General features: G+C 37.2%; 2 protein-coding genes across 3 annotated transcripts; one reads left to right on the top strand and one right to left on the bottom strand.

The window, feature by feature from the left end:
- Positions 1-7194: 7194 nt before the first annotated feature.
- On the top strand, positions 7195-7635 carry LOC116169020. Its single transcript, XM_031485051.1, has one exon. It carries the CDS (start codon positions 7195-7197, stop codon positions 7633-7635), a length of 441 nt encoding a protein of 146 aa, XP_031340911.1.
- A 4076-nt stretch (positions 7636-11711) lies between these two features.
- Positions 11712-16253, bottom strand: LOC116168659 (transmembrane protein 41B). Of its 2 annotated transcripts, none has more exons than XM_031484596.1 (4): positions 16066-16253; positions 15714-15843; positions 15535-15663; positions 11712-12592 (listed from the first exon to the last, which is right to left on the bottom strand). In XM_031484596.1, the coding sequence occupies exons 1-4, from the start codon at positions 16088-16090 to the stop codon at positions 12085-12087; spliced, it is 792 nt and encodes a 263-aa protein (XP_031340456.1). In that variant the 5' UTR covers positions 16091-16253; the 3' UTR covers positions 11712-12084. The 2 variants fall into 2 exon arrangements, with proteins under 2 accessions (XP_031340456.1, XP_031340458.1); XM_031484598.1 differs by lacking the exon at positions 16066-16253 and adding an exon at positions 15892-16051.
- Positions 16254-16639: the final 386 nt, after the last annotated feature.

Raw genomic sequence — 16639 nt, 5'->3', positions numbered from 1 at the left:
AAACTGATGTTTATACTCTCGGGCAAGGGCGACTAAAAAGCTCTCGGGCCTATCGGCCCTCGAGCTTTTTAACTCGTCGCCCTCGAGATATAAACATCACTATTATGCCCTTAATACATAAATAACTATTATAAGCACTCAAATGAGGGTATTAATTGTACTTTATGGCACAGAACTGTAAAAAATTGCCTAGCAACGATTACTTTACCATCAAACGTTTATTATTCAGAACAATCATACAATCACGTTATTTATAGAAATTAAAAGTGCAATTGCTTGGAGTAGAAATTGTAACATCACATGAACCAACACCTAAGCTAATCCCTTCACCGGTTTGTGGAATGTTTATCGCAGCTCTTCCACAGATGTTCTCAGCAATTTTGATTTTGTTTTGCAGAGAATTTTCTACGTAAGATTCGGCTACCTTGTCTGATCGCCATCCACCCAATTGCTTCAATATTCGTGTATCACCACCCCTTTCGGCTAGAGGGTTGCGGAACTTCTCCGGAAACAATGTCCTGTGTATTTATTTGCATTTGGTAGTTTAAGAAATTCAGCAATAATTGAAGGCATTTTCCCGAAAGTATTTTTCCCTACTGGAGAATTTGAGACAAGTACGCCACTACGAGTGTCTCATTGCAATTTATGTCTACATTTTTACCACACCGCCACTCGCACTCGCAAAAGTTGCTGTATTCTTTTTCATATTAAGTATAGATCTTTGGATCTATGAGGAACTATACTTTGTGCGATTTCGAATTCACGTAATATTTCGTCAGGATAAACGTTTTCCATTTCAGCTACACTCTTTTCCAACAGCGAATTGTTTGATAAAAAGTACCTAAACAGTCTCAGTATCCATAGCAACACAAAAAACGCCAACTATCTACACCACTCTTATTTGGTTAGCGACAAATTCCTGCAAGAACTACTAATCCCTTTTAACTTTTTAGAAATTGTGCTAAAATAGAATAAAACGACGACAAGCATAATCGATTATGGCCCTCGAGAAATTAAAAGCCCTCCTTTGTCGGACCTTAAACATTCTCTCGTGCCATAATCTTTTGATTATGCCCTTATAATTAATACATAATAACTATTAAAAGTCGTTAAAATAGTTCCGATTGCAATCACTGAAAAAGACCTTTCTAAATGATCTGCATCTGTAATAAGAATCTTGATCATGATTTATTTTCTGAGCATTGGAAATGCTTATGTTTTGTATATCGGTATGACGTTACCAGTTTCCGTTCAAGCAGAAAAGACACGGTGTCGTGACGATTGTATCGTACTCGGCCGCAATCTGTAGGTTAAGGAAAAGTCGCGGAAACTGAAGAGACGGTACATACTGAATAGTGCCCAATTGGTTTGTTAATTACAATCTAACATTCTCGCACATCTCCTTTGATAGTATTACATGCATATTACGACGCTTATTATTCAGAAAGTTTAGTGATCCCGGGTGAATAAGGGTTATTTTTATTTTACATATGGCGTTATACATGTTATCATTTCCATTGTTTCCGATGGTTGAATGGATTGCGAAATCTGTGAATTTTTCTTATAGAAATGGTTACGAAAACGCATGATCTATTGCATTTCATAATCATTATCTGGGGACTATGGTCATCAATATTTCATTTGGTATTAAATAAAAGTACTAAAAAGCTTCCTTCGTATTTTGTTCTTATCACAAGACTCTGTAACGCATGTTACAAAATTACCTTTTCTCCTACATCTTCTGGTTAATTAAATTGGGTGTGCAGTCATATTAATATGCCTCGGCTGCCTGTCGGTTACTAACCCTCTTCTGGCCTCAGCTGTAAGAGAACACATAAATAAATTTAAACTTTATTTATAATCGTGTGTGAAACTAACCACCGTCAAAGACACTTACTGATATTTTTACAAACACTATGTACAATAAACATATGCGAACTGCAATACGTAAACAGGTGAAATGTTCGGGCACGAGTGAGACATTTTATACGCAATTGGTGTCCGCAAGTAGGTAGTTAAAATTGTCTTAGTTATATTATTATATGCTACAATGACTGACGCTATTTTTAAAATCTACAACGGAGCAAGCTACGATGAGACAATACGTCAATGGGGTATAAGTTAAGAGGCAATTCTACAACGGGACGACTACGACGCAGGTAATTGTTTATAAATACCTAGATTGTTTATGCACTAGGAACTCTAGATGCGCTTTCGTGGGTGCTTCAATGTGAAGGTGGCCTGCATCCGTCGCTGCCCCCAGAACTGGGACGTAGATGGACGCACACGGACCGACCAAAAGTTAGGCGTGGCTTCTGGTTGATTAGTCATGTGATTAGTGATTAGTGTGATTAGTCACTGTGTTGAATGGCACTTTTGTGCTGATACCTGACTCTGTTAATCCCAATGAATAAAGTATACCAGGAAGGAGCATTACTCAGGTTAAATACAAGAGAGAGTGCGACGGAAGTCGGCCATTTGCAAAAGCCACTTATGATTCATTTTTGTTGTGGTTTTTGCAGTGACATAAAATAATGGTTAGTTGTTCGTATTTTGTTCTTATCACAAGACTCTGTAACGCATGTTACAAAATTACCTTTTCTCCTACTTCTTCTGGTTCTGGTTGCTCCAAAACGGAAAAAAAAGTTTGGGAATTACATTTCATGTGTAAGTATTGATACCAATATTATTTTTATATAGTACATGTAAATTTACAAATTTTTTATCGGAATGCAGTTTGAGGTTAGAAAAGTCATAGGCGGAGTAGACACATGGGAGGTTTAGATTGTTTTCGTGTAAAATTCTTTATAATTGTATCCTTCTACAACTGTAAGGTAGGTACGCCACTGGAAAAGGAAACAACTGTCCGCCATTTGCAAAAGCCATCGCGGTCGCACGTATATTGTTGATATTCTCCTTCCTGGTATTCTTTATTCATTGGTTAATCCATTGCCTGACTAGGAGACCCTGTATGCAATGTGGTGTAGAGAGCATCACCCATTTTTTTTTCTTTGAGAGGACTATTAGCGACTTGGGTGGCAGTTCCAACCTTTGGTAGGTTTTGAGTTATGACGTCATATGCATTAAATTCGCGTATTCATTTAAACCATTCCACTAATCCACAAATGTGGCTGTAGACCCAGGCAGATGAATATCAAATCAAAGGTGTTTATTAGAACTAGTCAAATATAATCGAATATTATTTAGTTGTTGTCACTGGTTGGAGATATGACGTCATAATGACCATTTCACCACTTTTATATGGTTGGCTCCCAAACGAAACACGTTGGACCCTCAATTTATATGAAAAAAGTGCTTATTTTGATCCCCTCTAGCACTCAATTTTTTTATATACATATACATATGTAACACCCCGTATATGCAATGAGTAAATTTTATAACGTTTGTATACGACGACGCTGTTTAAATTGTTGGAAAACTCAATATTTAAAAATTTTAAATGTTGATGTGGAGCTACAAGCGAATAACGTTAACGAATTTTTTTTTACCATCTAGTTTTTTTGCCAACGAAATCCATGCGGTTACTTTTATTTGGAACACCCCGTATACGGATAGAAAGTTGAATTTTTTTTCATAATTTGGGTGGTACGGATAAAAATTCGAAAATTTTTCTTGGGAGGGTTCAACTCTATTAGTACTCAACAACTTCTGATAAAAATAACTAATAACGGGTCTTTTTTAAAATTCGACGTCGAAGTTGACTTTGCAACATTGAATTATTGTGTTGTGAACCCACCAAGCTTAACCGAACTGACTGAGCTACTACACTTCCAACAAGATATACTTCCAATTTATTGTAAGGTAACGTCTGTGTGTTCACAATGAGTTTGTCATGGCAACTTCGACGTCGAATTTGATAAAATTATCAAAGTTCTCCTGTGAGATCGAAGGTACTTCAGCGCAATTTTTGTGTGGCAGATCAGTACTCTATTAGCCAGTTTCTATTCCACCAGCAATAAGATCTTTTCGTACCCACTTCCGACGTCTCGTTTTTTTGAGGCACCTCTCATAGCTAAAGCTTCTACTGGCCAGATTTTAAGAAGCTGAGGTTGAACTTAATTCATTCGATACTCATTTCTCGAGCGTTTTAACGTTTCCAATCTGTTGCAAGTGAATTAAAATTGTTTCATCACCCACTTTTAACTTTTAAAACTTGTCACGTGTGTTTACGAATTCAGTAAATTTGGAGTCTTGTGAAGTTTTAGCAATCCGAGTTTATATGTATAGAATATGTACTGAACCATATGTATAAAACGAGAAAAAACTGAACTCTACTCAGTTTCACGCATTGCCAGAAAGCAAAGTGCTGAATGATATACATACTTGTATATAACTGCATCTTGTACTTAGCAGTCGATAACGATTAGAGATGATTCTTTCCTATTTACAAAAAACAAAAGCGTGAAGGACTAAAGAAATTAATCTAAACATAGGTAATAATAGAATTGGCAGCGTTTATTGGCATGTTAAATGGCTAACGTCTTGTACGAAGGTATACTTTCCTATTATAAATAGCTTTGTCTCCTTATTCTAATTGATTAATGCAGTTCGGTTGGCCAACTATGTCCGTAACACCTGGACTGCACAGCCAGCACAGGTGCAATTTAATTTTACTTTCATAGAGTTTAATTTGCACTATTCTTAGACGTCATTCATGAGTGTCCATGAAATGGATGCCACATTTGCATATTATAAATATTAGATGTGCATCATTAGCACAAGATTGTAGGCCCATTCGTTCTAGTTACACCGGTATATTCATATCAACGCGCTAACGATCAACGAGGGTTTAAAAATACACTCCAAAATTTCACGACAACCTTTTTATCTTCGGGTTGATATTAAAACAAGTTAAAAAAGTAATGGAAAACGATTTACAAAAAGCGCATTTCCACTTGCATTCATTTCCCATTTGTAAGGTGCAACTTCTATTAAAATTTCGTAAAAATCATACCTATTGCATATGTGAAATCCATTTTTGACCTGATACTTCAATGTCAGTTTATAACCCGAATCCTACTCTAAAATTTTAGAATTGGTTCACAAATAACGACTGTGGGTCTGGGCATGCGCAACAATTGTTTAGCGTGTTTTTAGTCGGATCGAATTGTGCATGAGCAAAACAAATTTATTTGATTCTGCATTAGTTTTATCTTTATTCGAGCTGCCTCCATACATTCATTTAAATATCTTACCACAGGAAAACTGGATTGCGCAAATACAAAAGTTATCGTGCACAACGCACAACTGCACACGGACAGACAGGCGGACGGAGAGACAGACAGCACTACAACATGATCTCGAGGATCGTTAATATACGGCAAAAGTGTAAAATTATGGTACTACATGAAAAACATAGATTTTACCATAACTTTTTTCTTAAGAGGCACATAAAAAATTCCTTCCTTGGTGCAGGGATCGACACCATCACGAACCAAATAGCCAAAAAGTAGAACAATAGCTCTAAAGATAAAGAACTAGTAGCGACCGGACGGACGGACAAAGTGACCACAATAGCGCATTTTTTTTAAATTTTTGTGGAGATAAAATAATGCAATTGAATTATTCGTACCTACTCACTACATACTAGACACGCCCTACGAAAATTCTTGTATGGAAATCTAAAAAAAGCAATCTTAATATTATCTAAAATCACGTGCTTTGTGTGGAAAACCAATGTCCGTGATTTCAAATTTCAGGATTCCTGTAATGTGCAATACATTTCTGATGCTTAGGAGCTATTTGACACAGCTCATGCTCCAGAAGCCACAATCTTCATGGAAGGAACTGCCGCCAACTGCGATGTAAATATTTAATCAGTTGACACTGATATACCCCCACCACAGAAATGGGGTATAAAAGAGTGTGCACCGGCATAAAAATGCAGTCGACTTCTGTTCACCCCTAGCGAAGAAGCATATCCCTGGTCCCACTGTTCAAGGATAGTCCTGTCCTGTCAATAAAAATCACCTACACGAATCTTCATGTCTCCTTCCCTGGAAGCAGCGCAGAAACAAGATCGGCTCAATTTTCACCACCTCCCGGAACACTTCCGTCGTCACCAAACGGAAAGTATCTCCAAACCGCCAAAGTGGTGACAGTTACGTTAGAGCCCCGACCGCTTATATAGAGTGGCTCTACCGCGGGCTGTACAGAAGCCTACTTTGAAGCTCTGATAACCCCGGCTCTTAACGGCGGAAACTCACCACACGCCTGCCGCCAAAGACCCTTAGTTACCTACTTGAAATTCGTAACAAGTTGCAGATACAGTTAAGATATCAATATGCATGGAATAATAGCTTTGATGATTATTTGAAGACAAAATGCAATAAAGAGACATCTAGGCTGACATAGGAGACTTTTACTGATCCAGGTTGTGTATTGTGTAACATACCCCTACGGTTGGGAAACACCTCTCACAACCGAAAAAAATCAAATTAGCGAGATATGCATACAACAATCTTCATGAAGTCTTCAACCTTGACCGTTCTGCGCAGATTGGGGGTAACAGGGATTATGCCTTTATAGGTACATTGTTTATTGAGTATTTAGTTATGTATTCACGCGACCTTACGTCGGCGCGGTAAATCGAACACACGATCCCGTCACGGAGTGAAAATAAATTGTGAATTACCAGTGATTTAGTAGTAGAAAATAGTGCGAAATAGGATTAAAGGTTAAATAGTGGGTGCAGTTATGTGAATAGACACAAATACGGACAAACTCAATAGACTAAAGATAAGAGCGCGCGTACATAGACACGTAAGTGACGTAGTTAATCACAAACGGTGACGATAACGGACAATCGATTACACTTTGTTTACAAATACCGCATTTATCACATACATATACAAACAATTTTACTAACAAAATGGAAGGTATATTGGAGAAAATCAGTACCCAATTAGATGAGTTAAATAAAAGAACGGGGCGCATCGAGGGTAAGATGGATGAGTGTCAACGCCAGCTTGTAGAAATAAAAAAGGAAAACGCGAATCTCAAACAAGAAAATGAGCAGCTCAAACGAATCCTAAAGCAGCAAAGTTCAAGAATGGACTACCTTGAGAAAGAAAGTAAAAGAAATAATTTGGTGGTGTATGGAATATCCGAAAAGGAAAATGAGACCGTTTGCAACTAAAAGAAACAACGCAGAAAATTTTAAGAGACATCGATATGAATACTACGACGGGAGAGACAGAAATACAACAAGTCTATAGAATAGGGGCAAAACAACTGAATAAAGTTAGGCCAGTATTCATCAAACTGGCCCAGTACGAAACCAAAATAGAAGTACTGAAAAAGGCGAAAAACCTAAAAGGTACAAACATATACATACACGAAGATTTTCCAAAACACGTATTAGAGGAGAGGAAAGTATTAGCAACCCATTTAAGAACAGCAAGAGAGTCCGGTCATCGCGCATACCTGAAATACAACAAACTCATTGTCAACGGAGAGGAGTATGGCGTAGAAGACATCACAAGCGCAGATGAGCAAGACGACGAAGTTAACGAAGTACGGAAAAAACCAAGAACGAGAACCATTAGTCAAAGGTCACCCCAACCCACGTATTCCAAGAAGGCGTCTAGTATGGATTGCTTACCAAAAAACTAACAGGCATACAACAGATCAGAACAAAGACGACGACAAATGCGTGGAAAAGGACAGCAAAAGAAACAACACAGAACCATGCAAAATCGGAAATATGGAAACTTGGTAAGTACTTGGAACATACGAGCAATTAATGGAAAAGAGCACGAGCTAATTGAAGAATTTGAGAAGGCGGAGCTAGATGTACTGACAGTGTCCGAAACAAAAAAGAAGGGACAAGGAGTCGTAGAAATGGAAAATGGGCACATGCTAATCTATAGCGGAGGGGAAGAAAGTACGCGAGCCAAGGGAGGAGTGGGATGCATATTACACAGAAATTTGACGAAATTAGTACACAGATGGGAAGGGTGGTCTGAAAGAATATTGGAAATCGAGCTGAAAGACCAGAAAGGGCCAATAACCACAATCATCAGTGTATATGGTCCGAATGAAGACGAGAAAGCTGAAAAGAAAGATGAGTTCTGGGAAGAATTAAACAAAGTAACGGAAAATGCTAGAGGGAAGCTGTATATAGCTGGCGACTTCAACAGTAGGGTAGGCAAGAAAGACAGCAAATACAAAACGGTACTAGGGGAACATGGAGAAGAAATACGAAACAATAAAGGCAATAGACTATTATGCTTTTGCACAATGGGTTAATTATTACAAACTCGTTTTTCAAACATCGCGACATTCACAAATTCACTAGAGTGCAGAGAACAAGGCAAGAAGAGTCCATTATTGATTACATACTAGCAGAAATAGACAACAGAAGAAACATAAACGACACAAGAGTTTCGAGAAGAGCAGAAATAAATAGTGACCACTATTTGGTAGTATCAAAGATAAAAGGAAAGATCGGAGCAAGACAGGGAGAAGGAGGGCGGAAACAAGAAATACCAGTAGCAGAAACAATTAAATCGTACAAACTAAAAGAACAAAGGTTTGCAGAAGAATTCACTAGGCTACTAGAAGCTGAAATAGAAAGACAAAGTTGCGGGTCTGTGGATAGCAGGGTTGAAGGGATGTGGACAACCTTCAAATGCTTGGTGCTAAGGATAGCAAAGCAGGTATGCGGAACTTGTAGAACAGTTAAGAACAAGAAACAGACAGCTTGGTGGAATGAAGAAAGAAAGGAACAAGTAAGAAACAAGAAAAGAAAATGGAAAAAATATTTGAGTACCAGAACTATCGCGGATTACATGGAATATAAACAACAACGTGAAAGAGTCAAAAGATTAGTCATAGATGCGAAACAGAGAGCTTGGACGGATTTTGGTGAGAAAATAGAGGAAGAAAGTAAAGGCAATCAGAAACTCTTTTTTAAGATGATCAAAACGTTAAGAAAAGGAAAAACCAGAAATACAGTATCAATTAGAAGCAGAGAAGGAGAGATATTAACAACAGACGAAAACATAATGAACAGATGGAAAGAATATTTTCAAGAATTGTTAGAAGAGGCACAAGAAGACTCCGAAGAATTTCCAAGGGCAGTAGGAGAACAGGATGAAGAGGAAAATCTTATCACACTAAACGAAATGATGGAGGCGATACGCAAAATAAAACTAGGAAAGGCACCTGGACATGACAAGATAACGGGAGATATGTTAAAAAACTTAGGAGTGAAAGGCAGACAAATGCTGTTGGACATATTTAATAAAGCGTTCAACGAAGAAACGGTATCAACAGATTGGGACGAGGGATTAGTAGTACCAATATTTAAGAAAGGAGACCCACACGACTGCGGCAATTACCGGGGTATAACACTTCTAAGTAGGTACGACTCTAAAATTATACGAGCGTATTTTAGAGAGAAGGTTAAGAACGATAATCGAAACAACTCTAAGCGAGCCACAAAGCGGATTCAGACCAGGCCGAAGTGCCCAAGACCACATATTCACCATAAAGCAAATTATTCAAAAGACGGCACAAAAGAAAAGTAATGCATGTTTCGCCTTTATAGACTTAGAAAAAGCGTTTGATAAGGTGCCTCGCAAGAAAGTTTGGAAAATTTTGTATGAGAAAATGGAAAATTAATAAGAGTAGTACAAAGTTTATATCAGAATAGTAAGAATCGTGTCATAAAAGGAAATCTAAAATCAGAAAGCTTTACGACCAAAGCAGGATTGCGGCAGGGAGGAGTCATGAGTCCCCTATTATTCACCATATTTATGGACAACATTATCAAACGGTGTCAAAAAAAGATAAATAAAAAACTACACGTCGGATACAAAAGCATGACAAGAATAGAGATTGCAGCATGTGCATTCGCAGACGATATTGTAATTACTGCCAAAAACCAAAAGGACCTTCAAGACAACTTGGACGTTTGGAATAAAATTCTAGCAGAAAATGGAATGAAAATTAATAAAAACAAGACAAAAGTAATGTCAATAGCACAAGAACCACACGAGTTACATATTTACATTGAAGAAGAAAAACTTGAACAGGTGACACACTATACCTACCTTGGCGTACAAATCGACGACAGAGGAAACGAAGAAGGAGAAATTAATGAAAGAATTCAAAAAGCGGCAAGAATGTATTATGCACTAAATAAGAATTTTATTAGCAAGAAAGAAGTATCCAGGAAAACAAAGATGATGGTGTACAAGGTAATATTAGACCAATTCTGACGTATGGCAGCGAATCATGGACGTTAGGGAGAAAAGAACTAGGTAAAATACAGACAATCGACATGAAATATCTGCGAAGAGTGAAGGGAATCACAAGAAGAGACCACATACGGAATGAAGACGTAAGAAAAGAGTACAGCCGATAACAGAATTCATAGAGAGCAAACAGTTGAGTTGGTGGGGCCACCTGCAGAGAATGAGCGATGGGAGACAAGTTAAGCAAATATGGGAAGCGAAAATCCAACACAAGAGAGGAAGAGGTCGACCAAGGCAGACGTGGGAAGATACGGTTGGAAAGACATTAAAGAAAAGAGGAAAATCCTGGACTGAAGCGAGAAACCTGGCAAGAGACAGAAAGGAGTGGACAAGATTCGTACATGACAGTGTATAAAATGTATTGTATAGTAATGTATTTCACCGTACACCTAACGGTAGAACGGTGTCCCGATTATATATATATATATATATATACGCGAAAGTCAATGTGATGTTGCTCTGCTTGCTTCGGTTTAACTATTCTGGGGAGGAAGTATCCCAGTTTGCATGCACGTCGCCCGTGAACTGCAGCTCTTGTGTCTTAGCATATACGAGAAAGTGGGGTCCTCTAAACCGATGTCTCTCTCTATATGGGTGGTTTAAAGCTATTTCCGCGAAGGAAGTACCTAATACATGTCGCCGTATCTACTGCTTTCTTTCTTGTGCGGACCGAAACTCTTTGTGTCTTTCCATAAAACGCCCGCTAAATAGGGCTTTGCTTTTGACATGATCCTTTTTACACGCAATTTCCAATTTTACAAGTTTACTTCATCTGATTTATGGTGGTCCACTTGTGTTTCATTCTTGTTCTTTTAACGGCATTCATCTTTATTAACCTGATTTGATTTATCGTGCCTTCTACTTGCATTTGATGTTTCTTGTGTTTATTTTTATGAACTTGTTTTTTTTTCATTCGATTACTTGATTTTTATTGTACAATTTGTTACCGTAGTCGATTTATTTCATGTACTCGTACTTGTGCTATGTCGGGGTTTTTGTCCCAAACAAGGTTTCGCTGGTATCACCCTGTTGTCTGCGTAATATATTTTACTTGTTCTTGTCTTTTGTTAGCTACAAAATACTGCATTTTATTCAATTCCCTTCCTGATTGTCTCACATCTGAATACATGACAGAACCGACCTAGTACTAGGTATTATCCAAGGTAAAAATTCATTCGTGCCAACCAATCAGAACAGACGGCTACAGAGATTCATTCACTATACATTTACCTATACAACATGAAAACTGTTCCAACTTGTCAGACTCTACGGTTGGTACTAATCTGGTTGTTGGCTGCGTTACATATGTTCCTGATGGTCATTTAAACTCTTCAACATCGTGCTGGAAATTAGAGAAAGGAAGGGATCAGATTGCCAAGGACGAGGAGAAGCTGAGGATAGGTAGGTACATTTAATAGTTTTATATTGTTATTTTGTGACATGTTTTATTATATTAGTCAGATTTCATCATGATGTCACACGCCATTTATGTGAACTGCTTTTGGTAGGTATTTCATCTTTACAGTACAAACTTTCGAGATAACTCAATTAAATTATTATACAAAAACAGTGTATTGGCACCTTGTGGTTTGCTAAATCGCTAAATCTTTGATACAAATTTAATAATGCTATTACATAATACATACGTGGGTAGGTACTTGCTACATAATAATTTACCTTACGAAATACAAAAATTTTACTCTGTGCTCCTATACAATTTAAATAATACATCCTATGGGGTGTACTTTACAAAACAATTTTTCTTTACATATTAACAAATTTCAACTAAAATTTATACAACCTAATCAAACTTCTCTCTCAATTTATTCTTTAAAAATATAGGAACCAACGAGATTACCGCGAATACTGCTAGTAGCACGACCGAATTCCAGGAAAACGTCGAATCTGAATTGGACATGGTGTGCAACGTTTGGCCAGCCTGAATTGCAACGAAAGACGGCGGCGCGACGCCAAAGAATGTGCCAATTGCGAATGGCTTTAGGGGTACACCGATTACGGGTGCGGTCAAATTTATAAACCAATTCGGTAAGAACGGTGTAACGCGTAGGAACACCATGTAATTAAATAAATTATCACGTTGCTTATTAACTATCACAGACCATTTACTTGCCCGCTCCGGGAAATACTTTAGCACTAATTTTCTTCCTAATATTTGCGAAAGTAGGAAGCATAGGGATGCTCCCAGTGCCGAACAAGTGCACACTAATACTAGCGCGACCGTAAACGGAAATAGAAATCCAGAGAGGATCGAGAGAAACAGCGATCCAGGAATGGCGAACGTTTGCAAGCTAAATAAATGTTAAGGAATACAACGCTTAGGGTTGAGATGATTTAAATCAACAAATTTAATATTCCTTACAAGCATAGTAAAAACACCCTCTCATAAGTCAATTTCCCAAAAATTCTTCATTCATACCGCTATTGACGCCACAGATGTAAATATACTACAGATAACTTATCTCATGATATAAATTGAGTAGGGTCAATTTACAGTGACTCTATGGAGACAGTGTAGCCATGCAGCCATGTTTCAACCTTCTAGACCGGATTGGTAGAAATTGGAAATCAAAGTGCCGAAGTCATAGCACAGGAAACAAATGTGGCATCTTCTTGCAACCATAGCTAAATCTACCAATTAACACAATCAGTTCAATGATAAATTTGGGTTAAAAAACATGGCGGACATGGACAGTCACTGCAGGGGAATTTGGATTTCAGTCGCCTGGTGCATTAAATCTAAACTAAAATCCAGGTTGAATGCAGTCGAGATAAATAAAAAAGTTCATTGCTCAATTATTTCTATAAAAACAACACGGAATCGTACGAGCAAGATTCAAGAAAGGTCAACTGTATTTCCCCAACAGACTCAATTTTATCATTTATATATTGTCCAGCCATAAGGCATTATCTTATCAGAGAAGGGCCGTACAGTTTGCATCCTGATTTTAGAAAACACCACAATTAAGTTAACTATAGTAGTTTTTCCGACTGTTTTTAGTTTTATACTCGGTTTTATATATCATATTTTTTTGGTTGGTATACAAAAAAATTGAAAAATTCGTGATTCAATACTTACGAAATGTAACATGCTGTGTGGTGTCAGGATGCGCGGTGTCGGGTATGTTACACAGGGGGTTGTATCGCGTGAAAGGTAATCTTCAAAACGAAGCATTGAACGAGTTGATATAGGCCTTTTCTGTGTACCACAACAGACACCGCGCATCATGACAGCACACGGCATGCTAGATTTGTCTAAATATTGACATAAATAAGACTAAAAAAACATAGGCATTGCATAGTTTTAATATGCGGTCGGATATTTGGGGAAATATTGCAAAATTGGTTTGGAAATATTCGCGACTCAAAACAGTCCCACGACTCAAAAATTAGAGCTTAAATAAATAAATTTGAATATAGTGTATTATTGAGCTCATCTACAACTTTTTCCTTTACACTTTCTTTTCTAGTTAATAATTATAGGCACTAAAAACGAGAGATAGCTAGTTAGCCATGAGTTTTTATCAAAAAAACGCCCCAATTTAATTGTCTCTCTATCTCTGCTAGCTTCCAAAATAAACATTGGAAAAAACTCGCCTTGTATAAGACAGTATAACGAATCGATGTATAATAAAATTCTGCATACGATCATCAAATAATATACAGCAGTGTTACTCAACCTGGGGGGCGCGCCCCCCTAAGGGGACACAAGGCGTTGTTAAGGGGGGCGCGAGATCTCTGATGTGTTTGAGGCAAATATTTACCTTTAAAATATTTATATTAGGGATTTTTATATACAATTGCATTTGACCAATTCTTAGGTACACCGCGACTCGTTGCGCGTTCTTTAAAGACTTGATTATACACTTGTATCTTAATATACTATTTTAGCACCGTCAGAAAGTTGAGAAAAATTTACCAAACTTTTGTTAAAATTATTTTTTGATATCTTTGAAAATAAATGGACGCCAATGTATTCTCGAAAATGACATTTTTGGTTTTTTACGCATAATTCGCTATTTGTAGACCTACAACACTTTTTGGAAGGGATAATTAATCACCATACAATTTTGCATAAATGCAAATTTTTTTTATAAATACGTTTGTAGTAACAGCACTTTTTATTTTTTAATCGGGATGGGGGGGGGGGCGTGAGTAATTTTCGAACCTGGGTTGAGGTGAATTTTTCATCTGTGGCAGAGATGGGAAGTGCCTTAGGCCAGTTTCGAGCATTCTGCCGGCTACTCCGAATTAGGTTTTCCTACTTCGTAAGGTAAATACCGGAGTAGTATAGAACAACTTAAGATCCTCTGGAGAGGCACCTCTAAAAAGCATCATGCGGGTCACTCTGTAATTGGGCGCAAGCCTGTTGAGGACCCAGAACAAGAGAGGGATAATAATTAATTAAAATACTGTTGACAATACGTGTAGGAAAAAACCCATCATATTATTGCAGAAATTCAAAATTGAAATAATATATAGGGTGTTCCACTTAAAATAATATAACCGGAAGTGACACATGTGACATGTTTTTGATGAATTCCTCTTATTGACATTAGTATACTGTCAAATTTTCAAAATATTCTCCTTTTTGAGATATAGGTAGAAGGCGTTTGTTGTGGGTCACCCTATTTAGAACCTCGATTAGAACGCAATCACATGTGTATTGGGGAATATTTGAACGCTTTATACACAGCAAGGCAGTGCAACAGGTTGAAAAATACAGTCGCAATAAATAGCTCAAACTGTGATTAGATAAATACTTCTTTTACTTACCATCATGATATGAATTGTGTGTCTTGAATATAGTCACAAACCTAAACTACATAATCAATATAATTCTAAATTTCAATGTAAACTGCACAAGTTACAATGACAATCCATTATTTGATTTCCTGATGAGTTCCTTATGTATGAATTATCTGTAGTATATTCACACTAACCTGTTCAGTTTTTTTTTTTATTGAAATCTGGTCAAAATTTCAAAATATGCATTTAAATGAATCTTTAATTATGATCATTAGGAAAAAATTTTACGGCGCATTCATTTTCAAAAGCTAACATAATGCAATAATTGCACCTGCCAATTCTATCCCTAGTTATTACCTTCATTACCTTTATTTGGATTATATGTAATTGTTTTTATGCAATTCTGCAAAAACAAATGTTAGGTAACTATTTACATAGTTATACTCGACTACGCTTATTGTTCAAAAGATTCAGGAAAGGATACAATATGTATGTAAGAAACACTGCTCCCATCACCTGGAGAAAGTTGTCATCTTTGTAACGATTTAAAACTATACCAAGCTGCTTTGCGTCCTCTATGTTCCATGGAAGTCGTATGTGTAGTCGTTCATCACTTAAAAAGAAAGGATTAGCATATACAGAAAGTTTGGCTCTTAAACATACTCGGACAGTTGTGGAAAATTGGCATAGACGAGAAATAAGGCAAACGATGAACATAGAAATATTAGTCCGACACGACCTAAGGCTGCTCGTGTAGAAAAGTGTTCCCGTTTTGTTTCACTTGTGGTCGTACCTAAAACACAGAAGATAATAGCAAGTCCAGACTATTAAGTGAACATACGATCGGAAGGGTTTCGTGGATTCATAGAAACAGAGGTGTAGGAATAAGGTCGCAGTACGAAATTTGTATTAATTCGATAGGTTCGCCTGCCAGTTGGATTTGTGAAATTGCGAGGAGGTGCGTAGAACACGTCAGAGGATGAGGATATTTCAGAATATTGAATTAAATTATAACCTTCATTTTCGATTCGCACTGACATTCTGGTTGGTACGTTAGGAGGACGTGTAGGTGAATCTATTCCGACTTTCTTCCTTCGCAATCCACATTTAATTTTTTCGTCGGAAGGAATGCAGCACAATTTAAAAATCAGTCATTAAAATTCTGTTCGTATTTGACTTTTGAAAAGAAAGTGCGCAGGCTCACAGCACATCACGCGACTGCAGGTCCACGAGTTATGAAGTCCGGGAGAGAAGTAGTAACTCAAGGCGTTTAAACTTCGCCCCACCAATTTCCCTATTTCCAATAAATCGTATATTTTCTATTTCGTTATTGGTATTTTAACTACGGGATATAAAAGTATTTTTTAATTTTAAATAGACTACGGCCATTTGCATTTGCTGTATTTGATCTGAAAGTGTTCGTGAAAGTACGCTAATTAGTTAACTAATGATATGTTTATAGTTTTGCCACTTTAATGTCTCCTTGAATAAGTAATGAAAATGTTCTCTAGTCTGCTTTTACTCCTCTACGGTGATCCAATTCTTCATATAGTTTCAACGTTTTCAAAAAATTCTGAAGTGGTTTCAGT

Source organism: Photinus pyralis, unplaced genomic scaffold, assembly GCF_008802855.1.
Source record: "Photinus pyralis isolate 1611_PpyrPB1 unplaced genomic scaffold, Ppyr1.3 Ppyr1.4_LG4, whole genome shotgun sequence".
In the NCBI taxonomy this organism is placed as follows: Eukaryota; Metazoa; Arthropoda; class Insecta; order Coleoptera; family Lampyridae; genus Photinus; species Photinus pyralis.
Note: the sequence above shows the minus strand (reverse complement) of the source record. Positions and strands in the feature narration are given on the sequence as shown.

What these genes read in the sequence shown, in the direction of transcription:
- LOC116169020 (XM_031485051.1), top strand. Translation starts at nt 7,195, where the DNA reads ATGAATACTACGACGGGAGAGACAGAAATACAACAAGTCTATAGAATA.
- LOC116168659 (XM_031484596.1), bottom strand. Translation starts at nt 16,090, where the DNA reads ATGTCAGTGCGAATCGAAAATGAAG. An exon ending in AATTTTCCACAACTGTCCGA is followed by an intron (nt 15,664 to 15,713) that starts GTATGTTTAAGA and finishes TTTCTTTTTAAG; the next exon opens with TGATGAACGACTACACATAC. An exon ending in GTGTTTCTTACATACATATT is followed by an intron (nt 12,593 to 15,534) that starts GTATCCTTTCCT and finishes ACATTTATTTAG; the next exon opens with CTTGCAAACGTTCGCCATTC.